At 41.6% G+C, this 14127-nt stretch overlaps 2 protein-coding genes across 2 annotated transcripts in view; one reads left to right on the forward strand and one right to left on the reverse strand.

Moving 5' to 3' along the window:
* Positions 1–9225, forward strand: part of LOC124208760 (neural cell adhesion molecule 2-like) — a 29592-nt gene extending 20367 nt beyond the window's left edge. The window contains exons 3-6 of the mRNA XM_046606662.1: positions 3849–4062; positions 4217–4387; positions 7289–7483; positions 8008–9225. Of these exons, the coding sequence (XP_046462618.1) occupies positions 3849–4062; positions 4217–4387; positions 7289–7483; positions 8008–8165 (738 nt within the window). The 3' untranslated portion in view covers positions 8166–9225. The remainder of the gene's footprint in view (positions 1–3848; positions 4063–4216; positions 4388–7288; positions 7484–8007) is intronic.
* Positions 9226–10918: 1693 nt separating this feature from the next.
* Positions 10919–13669, reverse strand: LOC124208109 (putative fatty acyl-CoA reductase CG5065). Its single transcript, XM_046605860.1, has 8 exons — positions 13173–13669; positions 12802–13050; positions 12533–12678; positions 12270–12451; positions 12068–12203; positions 11747–11996; positions 11423–11676; positions 10919–11328 (listed from the first exon to the last, which is right to left on the reverse strand). Exons 1-8 carry the CDS (start codon positions 13377–13379, stop codon positions 11094–11096), a joined length of 1659 nt encoding a protein of 552 aa, XP_046461816.1. The 5' UTR covers positions 13380–13669; the 3' UTR covers positions 10919–11093.
* Between the last annotated feature and the right edge of the window lie 458 nt (positions 13670–14127).

A 14127-nucleotide genomic window follows, 5' to 3' on the forward strand; every position in this document is an offset into this window, starting at 1 on the left:
CACCACCGCGACTCCATCAGTTCGTTATCCTTGCTCCTCCCAAAAGAGTTTCAATGTCCGCGCAGACACACTCCGCTGGCTCCGCTGGCTCCGCTTCCGCGTTTACTTACCACACAGGCGAGAGTAAGAGAGAGAGACAGCTGAGGTGCAGTATACATCCAGGAGCAGGGCTGTTCGATCCGCACACAACGAATAGCAGTACACAGAAATACACCCGCTGTTGCGATCATAATATGGAGCCGTATGAAGATGATTCTCACACGGTGTCGCTTACGTAATGAGATTGCAGCCCTTTGGTCGTTGATGGACTCTCTCTGCCGGACGCTCCTTACATTCTCCCCCGTAATACAAGGAGGGTCTCTGTCCACGACTGTTGCAAATAATGTTACACCCGTGCACGAATGGGCGTAATAATCCGTCGCGGTCATCGCAATAAGTACACGAGGGAAAGGCGGATTCGTACACGGGCTAGATTGCAAACCCAACCGTTGCCAGGGCTGCTGCCTGCTGGTGTTGTTGTGCCAGTCTCTCTGTCTATGGGTCTAAGAGAGAGAGAGAGAGAGGCTAGAAATAGGATACAGATTACAAAGCCTCTTGCTCACCACCACATCTTTAATGCCCGGCTACAGCAGAGATTATATGTACAGCAATAGGAGTGAGAGACACAGCGGAGAGCGACATCAAACGAGGCGTCACGCATCTGCACTCCGCACGATAATGAGTGTGTACACACACACACGCGGCCCCCTTTGTATATGCTGCACGTGTGCTGTGCGTATGTCGTTTTTCTCGCCGGAAAAAAGACGCCTTTTTATTTATAGCCTTAAAAGTGAAATTCACTGTAGGGCTACACTGCGCAAACTTTCCTTGACTAAATCTACGGAGCGCCGCCATCTTTTCTCGTGTGTGTGTTAGTGTGCATCCCTTATTCGTAAATGGTACTCGTATTGCAACATGTATACACGGCAACCCGTCTTATGCAGTTATGCTTTTAGCGTCAACACCGCCGGATGGATATTGAAAACTTGCCTCGTAAGCCCTCCGGCGTTTTTTTTATACCAACGCTATTAATAGAAGTGGAGAGACGATTGCAACTTGACAATATTTTTTTCTTTTTCTCTACGACCAAGTTTTTCATTTTCTTCAATTTTTAAAGGGAAACACTTATGCAATAGTGCGCTCAAACAAAAGCAGGTTACAAGACAATTGACTGCATCAGGGGCTATGCCTGCTGCTGAAGATTAATATAAACTGGCGACTGTCACGTTGAACGTACCAGAAAACCGGGAATCCGGCGATTTTTGTTTCAGAAACGCTTTGATGATTTCATGTTCATTAGGCGGAATGGATTCTAAGAAAATGATCCATTTGAAAAACTAACTCGTGTTGCCACGCCAAAGAAGAAGGATGCTCCATCCAGCGTACTCTCCGAACTGAGTAAAACACGAGTATTGTGTAATAATATACTGTAGACTATAACATAACGCATATGAAAAATGTATTTTGGAAGGCCAACGAGTCGGTCTCGCATTCTGTCTGAGTGTTTTTCTTAGACTTCGATATATAATATCGCAAAAGTGTTATTATATGCCCTCGCTCCCTTTATCAATTCCAAGTTGCTGCAGAGTAGATCCTTCTGTGTTCGACACATACAAATGATGAGGATAAACGATTATTCCTATAATAGATATCTCTCTGAATGTATTCTTTATTTTTCTTTTGAACCGTTTCCATCACCTTCTTCTCATTCCGCTGACTCCATTTCCCTTCCATCACCCTGATTGTCATCACCAAAATGTAGGACTTTCTTTATTTCTTATTTTGATTTATTTATTTTTAAATTTTTGTTTGACACTTATTGAAAAGATATGGCTTCGCACAAAGCATCAATTGTATACATTGCATAGGCTTTAGCTGATGTAATGTAGCGCATGTAATGTAGCGCGTGCTCCAAGTTGCGGCAATGTTCCATTCACACAGCATATCTTATAGAAATGAGATTATTTTACCGGGAATTGCTCGCGTTCTTCAGAGCATTCATCAAATATCACATAGAAATTTAATAGCTTCCTACAAATACTTTGAGATATAGATCATGGCGGGGAAGCATATTATAGCTGCTATACGGTTCCTTATTTATTTATTCTCAATCCGCATATCACGTCTTCTTTGCCAGCGTTGCCAGCACAGTACGGCGGATGATTTAATTAACGTCTGGAATCTTGTTGGTCAACGCTAGAAAATGATCAAAGACAAACCCAAAGCAAATAGGAAATGTGTCCCAAAAAAGAAGTGCAGCCGGCCGTTGCATCGCACTGAAAATGGGCGGCCGGAGACACAAAGTAACCAAAGCAACTTGGGGATTCTTTGCTTATTAACTCTCTCCTTATACGTAACACATGCTTTGCAGAATTGTACAGGCAATATTCTCCTGACGTATCAAGCGTGACACAAATAAGCAGTCTAACTGCAAAGGCAAGTGCGTGTATATAACATAGTATGCGCTTTGTATCCCATACTGTAATATCTTTGCGTCACTATCGTCTCCCAATAGCCACTATATCTAGAGAGCCCATCAGTGAGCCCACTGCAGTTATTTGCCAGGCACACGTGTAATAGCAGGATAGATTGCCGCAAAAAATCGATGCCCAATATACTTGATGCTATACAGACCTGTAATTTAGTTCTGGCTTTAAGTATACAGACGGTAATAACTGAAATACAATTGAGGTCGGTACTCGGTAGAGAATACCATGACTGTGTGTGGCTTTGGCAAGATCGGGTCATCTTTTCTGGTCCCGATGGGATTCTGTTTCGATGAACATCCGATGAAATTAGGTTCGCTGGATGATGGGATCTCACTGGGCCAGCTGTCGTGATACCAGGCTATAGCTCTTTTTGTATTTATTTATATATAGTATTATTAGTAGATACGGGGATAAGGATCCATCGCCGCAGTAGAGGCTCAATTCAATAATTCGGTCGGAGGTTGTAATTATAGGATAGGAACATCATAACCCAGCGGGATCACCAGAAAATGTCTTCAATTATCTCGCTGATCTTATTCCTTCCCTCGGTCGATGTCTCTCCTTGGCACTAGTTCAAATGCGCAAAAGTCTTACATCATTCGGTATACTCCCAGTGTGTCGGAATTCGGAATAGATGGTGCAAAATAGGAGAAAAGAAACGGAATTATTCACGTCCGGATCGCAGCATTATCCCCTGGTTCTGAAGTTGCGTAACCATGACTTATACAGCCTCCCTTAGTGACCGTACAGTTCTCAACATTACATAATAACGTAGGGAGTACGTTCCCTCGCCACTGCAAACTATAAGATAGCAGTCGCAGTTATACTATATATAACGTAGATACCGTATCCCAAGTTTATGCACGCATAACCAGCACAGACCATCGACTCTGAATTATTCGTGATAGACTGATAGTATACCACTACCATGGAGCAATTTCTGGTTGGAGTGGGACTCTATCAGTCTCCGAATCTAAGTCATATTCTTCATTGTATGCTGGCGGGCTATCCCCTTTAATGTCACGGTCCAAACTTATCTGAGCATCACTGTGCATATAGTACTAATTTATTCCTTGGTTTCCAGTCTATAGTAACGGCGTAAGTTCGTAAAAAAAAAACTTTGTTCCTCGTTATTGGGATTTATCATCACATGACGACACGAAAAGAAGCGATGCTTTTATCGTTTTAGGGCTTTATGATCGAGTCTCTAATCGAGATTTGAGTTTTTGTGAATTTAAATTTTTGTTGCGCCACGACATTAAAGAAATTTAAATGACAATTTGGTCTGTTTTTTTTTTATTCATTTCTTCGCGAATGCAGGTGAGCTGGGTGAGGAAAGGCGACGGTCATTTATTGGCCGTTGGTGACGACACGTTTATCAACGATGGCCGATTTCAAGCCCAGCGCATTGCTTCCTCCGACACTTGGACGCTTCAAATTCGCTCCGTCCAACTAAGCGACGCCGGAGATTACGAATGTCAAGTGTCGTCGAACGAGCCGAAAATCAGTCGCGTCGTCCACCTACGAGCCGTTGGTAAATGAACCTTTTTCACTTTCTACTCTTTTATCGTTTGCTCTGTTTAACATCGCCCGGCAGCTTTCAATCGAGAGAAAATGATTTGCCGCTGTTATTATTTTCCAGCAATAATCACTGCCATATAATGAAAGTTTCTCGATAATTTATGCAGAACCGGTGGTGAACATCAAAGGCGCACCAGACATGTACGTCAAAAATGGCAGCCCGGTTACCTTACACTGTCAAATGTCATCGTTTCTGATCAGCCCCACGCACGTCGAATGGCGGCTCAATGGCTCTCTTCTAGCTCAAGTCAAATATCATCATCAATACAACCAGAAAGGTAAAAACGGTGATGCAATCTAGAAAGGGATATTCAGGCAATGACATTCAAAGGCCGAGGTGGAAACTCCCAAGAATACTCAGAGACTCCGAGTGCGCTCAGCGCCTATACGCGACAGTTAACGTGCAAAATCCCAGACGCTGAGAAATTATTCCAGACAAAATTTGAAACTTTTTGAGTGCGCAAGTTGGAATGCTCCAAAGAGCGCCAGCGTCAGCAGTGATTGAGAAGTAGAATTCCCCGTGAAATATTTAATCGAGAAATTGCCAAAGTCGTTTCCCCTGGCAGGCGATATCCTACACCTCGAGATTAAATCATTTATGCAGAAAAGTTGGAAATGGTGAAAGGACGAAGTTGGAAGGAAGGATAGGCTTGAGGTCGCTTGAGGTGATCAGGATGCGCTCGTCTGTATATAGTCCTTTCAAGATGTCGTTGATAAACTGCCAGGCTATTCAATTTTAATCGATTTTTCCTTGCTTATTTTATGCAGCACTACTAAAAAAAAGTCCGTCACCCCCGACAGGATATCAGTTATTTCACTATCAAGAAGAGCACAGACAAATGTTCATGAGAAGACAGAGGAATGAAGACTCCGTTTGACTTTGTCCACAGTCCAATTCAACATGTAGACAATGGAGCTGATGCTATGTATATAAGAAAATATCGGGTGAACTTTCTTTACACTGACGGCAGTATTTCATTATTTATTGGAGTCTCGCGCATTGGCTATAGTTGATTCAGGCCGTCGCCCCTAGTGAGTCGCTAGATGAAAAATCAGATAATGGAACGGCACAAGCCAAGACGACGAGTTTCGTTCCATTTATGTGGCCATGTCCACAGCTGCCAAAGCATGCGCCTTCATTGTTTTTATTCTATCTGCTGCGAACTGCCGACTTTCCCTTGTCCTTTTGTCTGTAGCTCTCTCTCCCAAACTTCTCTTCCAGCATCCTCTTCCCGAATCCTCTTTTCTTAATCTCCTCTTTGTGGCTGTTGCTTGTTATTTACTTCGGTTTTTCCGTCCTCTAGCAGTCTGACTCACGCCAAGACATTATACAGTTTGCTGTTGACTTTGGCTTTGATTTTCTCCTCTCGAGTATCATCGTTGGCTCCTTTTTTTTAATTCCCCGAGTTTTTTCTCCTTTCTGGGCGATCGTTGCCTGTAAATTCTTATTACCTTTTCCCATTCTTCTTGATTGAAGTTCTCTCCTTTTGTTATTTTTTCCTTTTCTTTCCTTTTCCTGCCTCCCTTACATAACGCAAAGGCTCTCTTCCCTTGTTGTTCCAGCTTGACGTACCGTATCAATTCGTGCGCACAGCACAGCAGCAGCAGTCTCTGTGCAATATATTAGGCCCTGCCCTTTGCGAGTTAGATCATTACGGCCGGAAGAGAAACGAAATGAGAGAACTCGGCTGCTGGGGGTGCCGCTGTGAAGAAGATGCGCGCGAGAGAGATCGAGATCGTGCAGTATAATAGAACTCACGTTGCTAATGGCAAAATGTCTAATGGCATCTTCACATCTTCACTCGCGTTTTCACTTTATTAGCGTGTCTTGGCTATTACCGACAATTAGGGAAATTAAAGGGACTATGTCTGTATATATTTTGCAAGGCTCCTCATGTAAACATTTTTTTTTCTCCCCGTATTTCTTGTAACGCGCGAATCAGAAATGAGAGAGGGAGAGAGAGAGAGAGGATATACACATTGATTTTTCTGTCAAAGAGCATAGGCGGCTGTTCGGGCTGCAGCTCATTTCCTGATTTCCTTCTTCTCCTCGTTCTTCTCGTTCGAAGTAGTCCATGTTAGTGTAACGAGTTCTTTTCGTTTATTTCTTTGTGTTCACCCACACTTTTTTCCCTTTTTCTTTTTCCCCTCCCTTTCTCTTTTATCACCGCGTCCATAGCGAAGTACGAGGAACGACATGACCCAAATAATAATAACTATACGGTACTCTATTGAGTTCGAACAAGCGGTTGCATTGTGTGATGCTGCCCATACAATCACTGGACTCGACCATAGACGCACAATATGGGGAATATGATGGACAGAGTAGGAAACTTTATCAAATGAAATCGTCCTGCTGCCATTAACGTTTGCGCAGAATGGACGAATCTTGATCAATCATCGAAAACCATGTACGGTTACGAAAGACTTTCCGGTTCCAAGAGTGCCAGGAAATAGGATACGTAGTATTATATTAAGGAAAAGTTTCTGTATTACGGAAAAGACGGCCAGATTATATTATCGATCGCTTTGGCTTTTCTTCCTAATAATAATACTTTGGTTTTTTCTCTTCCTGGCGGATGTAAGGAAAGAGAGAGAGCGAGAGATTTAAATATCCTGAAAATATTTTGTCTGGCCAACTTGTTTGGCCAAAGCTCTATTTGGTTTCCCCGCCTGTTATCTTCTTGCGCTTGACATGCTGAATCCTTGCAGTTCATTATTTCGTGTTGCCGTGAGCCAGCAGCTTTACATCGTTGATCCTGGTTGGGTGCGGAAGTTGTCGTCTTCTTCGAACTTATTACGCGGCGAAATTTCATCCCCCGTCATAATCATGTGTTTACAAAATCAAAACCAGACCAATAAGAGAAATAATAACAGCACATATCTGCGGCAAAAATATTTTAAAAGTCAACTGTAAATAAACTTGGACAAGGGAGAAACTTTTACTTTAGAGCAATTGCAGTCTACGTGATCACAATGATTGCAGCGCCATTACAGAACCCTTGGCAGAATTATGGAGCCTATACTGCGTTGGTCGTGTGACTCGTGTCAACGTGCGTCATTTTCTTCACTGGCTCTTACATGATCACAATTTTGTTAAATGGAAAACTGTAAAAAAAGAGGGTGTAAAGAAAAGGCGGGCGAAAAAAAAAATAATAATGAAATTTTTTTCTCTGTAGGAAATGGAGAGAGCAACTGGATTGTCGGGGCTGTCACGGACGACCTGGGTCGCACGACCGTTCTAGCACGCATCGGAAATGATTCTCTGCGACTGACGCTCGCCCTCCCCAGCGTATCTCCAGAGGATTCGGGCCAGTATCTGTGCTCGCCTTCAAATATGGCACCTGTCAGCGCCTCGTTGCACGTCGTGATTGGTAATTGCATGGTTCCCCCTATTTTTTTTTCTTCCCTTTTTACTTTTTGCTTTTACTCTCCGCCTCTTTTTTTTCATATCTTTTCCCAATTTTGTTAGTCCCTTTTATTTTCATTTCCGCGATTTCCATCCGTTTTCTACTCCCCCACCCCTCTCTTATGTTGTCTTTTCTTTTCTCCCCTTTTTTCCATCTGTGTCATTGATTTAATAACCAACTGCTGGCCCCCCGTGGCCCGTGTCACGTAACCTCCCGACAAAGTTCTTCTTGCGACATCGAAGCTCTCGGCTATAATATCTACAGAAGGTTGGCTTCATGTATGCTGCCATCCTGCCCTTTGCTGATTGAACTTTTTTCTTAGTCGAGATCAATGCAAAAAGCCGCACTCGATTCCAGTTTGGCTTCGGAGAACATAACAGTACAGAAGCTCACCAGAACCTCACCAGTCACCATTGATAAAATTCCGCGAAAAAATATATACTATCACAAGTCTAAATTTATTCTTTTCTTTTGGGCTGGCTGTCTAGGCGAACATCCAGCGGCGATGCAACATGGGGACAATGGACGTGAGCGTCTTTCCAGTCAGCCCTGGTTTGTTATTTGGAGCGTGATTATCTCGCTGCTGTCACTGGCGTCATCCGACTATTGGCGCTGCTTCCACATACTTAGCCGACCGACTCAATAGAGCCGAACCGATGTAAAACTCCGCGCGTATACCCGCGCCGACGCATTTTACCAGCCGCGATTTTTTTGGAATTGCTAATATTTATTTGAGAGATGCAGCCTAAGCGGCTTCCGCTGTGACGCATTCGCACTTATAAATATACAAGAAAAAACGTCCGATAGGCTGCATAGATCAGCTAGTCGCGACAGTTCATCGACCGACTGCGATGACGTATACGGTTGGCACCCCATGACTGAGACAACAACATAATACTTTGTTTTATTGATGTCAAAAGTTGTACAGCCCCTCTTCAAACAAATATTTCAAATACATAAAAGTAATAAACAATGTAGGGAACGAAGCTAAATTTGTCACGGACACGGCATTGCGGATGCCTGCATTAAACGGAACGGCAAACACAACGTCACACACCGGTGCACAGCCAGTGCAGCAGGCGCATTGTCAACAACATGAAATGGGAAAAGGAAAGCGGAATTGGAGATTCAAGTTCAACAGCCTTATACACTTAGTAAATTTAGAAGCGACGTGTCATGTTGCAATGTCCGTATCTGTGACGACTTCAGCTTTATTGCATTCCTTCTTTTCTTTCGTTTCTTTTTTAAAAAAATATGATTTTAGATTTATTTTTTCCCGTTTGAAATTTTTTTCTTGGCTTAAACATTTACATACATCAAAATATTCAATATATGTATATTGACAATTCTTCGGCTGCGAGATACGTATAAGTCCGATTTACGTACCTCCAAATTCACCAGCATAAAAATGTCATATAAAAAGTCATAATTCACTGCAAAAGGATTTTTTTATTCCCTTCGTGTTCATCCCTCGTTCACGCTGCGTCAATTATGAATTATTTACATAATTACTAATGCTGTATAAAAATACCGTTTATTATTTGTTATATCCTCATTGCCATTATAGATGGTTCCATCCCGTGCTGTCCTCATTCCATTTACGGAAAGATTCTATTATGTCTACACACATACACAGATATATAAATACATCAAGATTGACTAATCGGAAAATTATTCCTCGCTGTGTCGATCTATGGATAAATTGATGATTGTTTTAAGACTTGTAATCCTGATACGCATACACTTCAATTTCATGCAGAGATTAGAAAACGATTCAAAATTGTGCTGGACAACTGAATACATTTCTCAACAGAGCATGCAGCAGAGCCAATTTTCAATATTTCAACAAGAACGCAATTTTGATTGATAATAACTGAACATTACAAAAACAAATTTTCCAAAAAAAAAGATCACATGGTTACTGTAATTTAATTTTCAGTGTGGCTGATTGCATCCGTCAATTATTCGGCTGAAGTTCTGCCCCTACAACTTGAGAATAATAAAAATTCAAGTTTCTGAATCTACGAATAAAATGGCCTCTATAGGGCCGAGTTTTGTTTTTCTTATTCAAGGAACTCTCCATAGAGCCCAAAAATTAATTTTTTAAGTTTTAGACAAAAGCACTTTGTCGGCACTAAAGAAGCGCGTTACGTATACCATTCGGATGACGTAAGTTCCGACGAAAGTTTTGCTTTGAACTTTATTCTTTTAGTCTCGTGCGTATAGTCCGGCATATTTTGTAGCATATACCATTGAAATCATATCAGTTACAACCTCTCCTTACGGAAAGTTATGAAATCATGGTGGCTATCTCGACTTGACAGTGTATATAATGATATGTTATATAATAAGCACCCAGCCCCGCACCCAGCAACAAATGAGTTTACAGACAACCTTGCAGACAACAGATGAGTTTCACTATAATATTTCACCTTGGGGAACAAGAAAGTGAGTCGCTCAAGTAAGCGAAGATGCGGCGCTTGGCTGTTCACCAAATATGATCTAAATGATCCATCTAACTGATGGATGCTAAGGTAAAAAAATCTGCTTTAGATGATTCAAGTCAAACTCACAACGTAGTGATTTCGGTTACATTATTACCATCTTGCAGACGCGTGCTGGCGCACTGTTGATGATGAAATCATTTTAACCATAGTAAGAAAGGTACCCTAATAAGAATTCCCATCTCGGGCAGAATTTGTTTGATCTCCTCGTAAAAAAATGTAGGCTATGCTGCTGCTGCTCGTCATCACGTATATAATATTATATATATATATATATGTACAAGTTCCACGCAAAATGCGAGAGCCAGACCAACGCCCGAATTACGGCAATGTCTGCCCGGTTTTGTAGCTCTGGATTTGTGCCCTATATATTACGGACCACTGGTAATTTGTTTCTATTGTTCGCTCTTTCTTTTGTTCTTTTTATTATCTCATACATTGCTGCTGGGCAGTTGGCACGACAAGCTTCCGTTTCGCTGACGGGAAAGGACATCGGAACGGCACGTAAAGGCTGGGAAAGAAGTGTTGCGTTCAAACGAGGCATATTACATCGAATTCCCCGGAATCGCATTTTTGTTAGAACTATACAAGTTTTTTTTTTTTTGGTTCTTTAATTTTCTTTTCTTTCAAACACTAAAGTCAGTGCAGTAAGGAATATGAGTTACCTTAAAATAATAGGGTCCGTTGTCTTTTCGAATACGCATGTACATCTTTCGACTATCCAGAGCGTCGGAGCGTCCATAATACTTATTCTGGCGCTCCTCTCTATATTTCTGCACCACATAAGTGATCAGTAGAAATACATTATTCCTTCTTTATAATTTCACATGGGATATTCTTTTCTCGGGTCCACGTCATTGTGCAGTCGTCAAGTTAAGCTCACTTGCCAACAGAATTTCGGTCAACAATTGAAGCGTGTATTCTAATTTATTGGATTACAGATATAGTGATCCACACTTGTAGTTCGTCGGCTTTGCACATTTTTTGGCACGTAAAATTGCACTTTTAAAGAACAGCTTAAAATAGTTTAAAATCGAAACAATCAAGTCAAATTTGATAATTAAATTAAGTTACAAACACTTATCTAAAATGTAGTTCTGAGGAAGAATGTGAGACTTCAGAGTAAGAGCAGTAAGAGTTTCATTGCATCCGATTTCCAAATCTGCAACTGTAGACGAATAGTTGCCCGCTAGCTCTTCGTGCGAATGAATAAAGGAAAGCGATGAAACCTTTAGGAGATAATGAAAAAATAACGCCACTAGTCCAATCATTACTAAGCGAATCAGCGTCCTGAGTCGTTTCATCCTGTCACAATATAAACAATAGTTTTTCGTTATTTTCCTCAATTTTTAGACGTTGAAGTTGGTTGCATTAATGAGAGTAGGCTACATATCCTCACATTTTTAAGTTACTTCTTCTCAAGTCCAAAGTGCTCGAGTCTTCTTTAAGCAGATACTTTCGAACTCCCAAAACATAGCTTTCCATGTAAGACTCCCAATTGATTTTCCGCACGTCGAAATTGTACGTATTCCTATCTTCGGCGGACATTTTTTCCAAAAGAAGGTCGGGATTGCGGCTCACAAAGTGCCATTGTCGCATTGTGTAAAATTCTAGACAGGACATGGCCTTGTGCACTTTCTTGTACAGCCGAGTCTGCAAAAAAGCCCAGCAAACTTTTGAGTTAAAGGGCTGTGAACGTCATTTGAGTGGGCTGGGCACTCACCAGAAAAGGTTTTTTCCAGCACAGCACTGCGACCGTGTCTACAACGAAGGCCGGTAGGTAATGATAAAGTGCAACCTCGAATTTAAAGGCGAAACCATTGGTGCGGAGGCTAGCGCTGGGATACCACATGATTTCCGTCTTCATCGGAAACTTCTCGCCCGCACGTGTTCCGTAACGTGAAAAATCTTCCCACCTGATGGGATTCAGAGAACCAGACGAGCAGTGGTACACTGGAATCATCTGCGCCAACCTTTACGAAGAAAACAAAACATATTAATTATCTACTCTGCAGCAAAGCCCATAGTCCCTCATTCGTATTACGTGTAAGAGCTCGCTCGATCCCAAGCAGACGCAATCATCAGATTAATCGCAATGTCAACTGGTATCAGATCGGCCACGAGCCGTTTATCGACTCTTACAGTTCGCACGAGTCCTTTGGCTATTCCAACAATCATTCCTGTATAAACAAATTTACTTCCGATTACTATTAATTGTTATTTTCCAAAGTACACGGCGTATTTACCACTAGGTCCATTCAAGTTATCGATCCAACCAGGTAAGGGCTCCGACAGAGCGGCCGTGACGATCGAAGGTCTGACGATTACCAGGGGAAGTCTCTGTTCATCGCATTCACATAGATTTCGAAGCAACTGCTCACCGAGAGCTTTGCTATAGGCGTAGACGTTGGGGCATTTGCCGACCAACCTGCGTCAAACGTGGTGGATCAATGAAAATGAAAATGACCATTTGAAATAAATTTAACAAGTGTAACAAAGCGAATCATACTGTTTAGTGATGCTGGCCAACATCTGGTCATCGATTGAATCCACGAAATTCATCAGGTTTTCAGGATCTACAGACGTGGGGAATATCTCTTCGGCTAATTCATCTTTATCCAAATTATTAAAAGCAGTGGAAACGTGAACAAACGCCTGTGATTAGAAACAACGAGAAGTATAATAAGTTATAGGGTGTGAACGAATTGGATCCCCAGTTCCCACCCAACTGGTGCGAGATCGAAAGACTGAATATTTTATAGCATATTATAATACAACCTTGAGATTCTTCAACTTTTGGCAGAATATTGCCACCCTTTTCGGACCTTTGACATTGGCGTCGATGGCGCTTCTTAGGTTGTCGTCGAACTTGACACGTGCTGCCGAATTGAAAACGACAGAGACATTTTCTTCAAGTTCTTGTAATATTGACGCTTCGATACCAAGGTTAGGTAACGAAACATCGCCGCTTACTGGTATCAGCTTTTCGAGTGCATCAGGTCTATGTTGTCTTAACCAGTCAAACACCTGGGGGCATGTAAAACGGTGTTATTCCACATACATTTGCATTTGATTTTCTCCAATAAATGGACTGTAAGGTGATTTATAGCATACGGTATCAATTCAATTCAATTCAAATTTGGATTTACCTGGCAATTCGTCAATTCCCGAAGACGTAATGGGACATCCTTGGTTGGTGTGGGCCTTATCAAAAGATAGACACATCCTATTTCCGGACAAGACCTAACGAGTTTTTCGATTAAAATTTTCCCCATGAAGCCAGTCGCCCCAGTGATGAAAATAGATCGACAACGGTAGAAATTTGGTATGGGCGTTCCGTCTGTAATATCCTTCATTTTGAAAATTTTGTTTATTTAGGGTTGCCTTACGATCAGTCTGCTTGAATCGCGAGAAACTCAAAGGTAAGATTGATATGAAAACTTCTGCTCTATAGAATTGATCCTGCTCTATCAATTCAATGAGACGTTAACACACGCGACTTTTGCGACTTCAGACAACAAAAATACGCAGAACTCTTCCACTTATATACCGTCTCCTATCACAGTTACTCCCATCACACTCATTGCCCGCAGGCTTTGCATTGCATAATTTTTTTAAACGCCCACAGAAAAAAATACCCCGCGTTTTATAAGACCTTGGCCTTCTTCTGAGATTTCTTCCCCAATCTTCTTTTTTTTTCATTTCCAGGTACGCACCCTAGATAAAATCTCGTTTTTCTTTTTTTCGTTTTCAATCTCCAAGCCTAGCACGTGTCAGTTAAAATATGAGAGCGACTTGAGGTGACATTCCGTCCTTGCATGTATCTCTAATTAAAACCATAATTGAGAATTATACGCACATTTTTTGTTAAACAAACATATGCAAACCAAAACCCAAAACACCACGTTACGTAAAATTTCCAAAAATAATCAAAAGGCTTACCCAAATGGAAATCCCCTCCCCCCTTCCCCAACTGTAACCTTGGCCTTTAAGTTGTTGAACCTCTGATGGTGAAGCAGCCACCTGAATGCTTAACATATAAAACGACGAATATATTGATGAGACAAAATAGACAACGCAAAATCTTGAATAAAAAAGGTAGAA

This window comes from Daphnia pulex, chromosome 1 (genome assembly GCF_021134715.1).
Source record: "Daphnia pulex isolate KAP4 chromosome 1, ASM2113471v1".
In the NCBI taxonomy this organism is placed as follows: Eukaryota; Metazoa; Arthropoda; class Branchiopoda; order Diplostraca; family Daphniidae; genus Daphnia; species Daphnia pulex.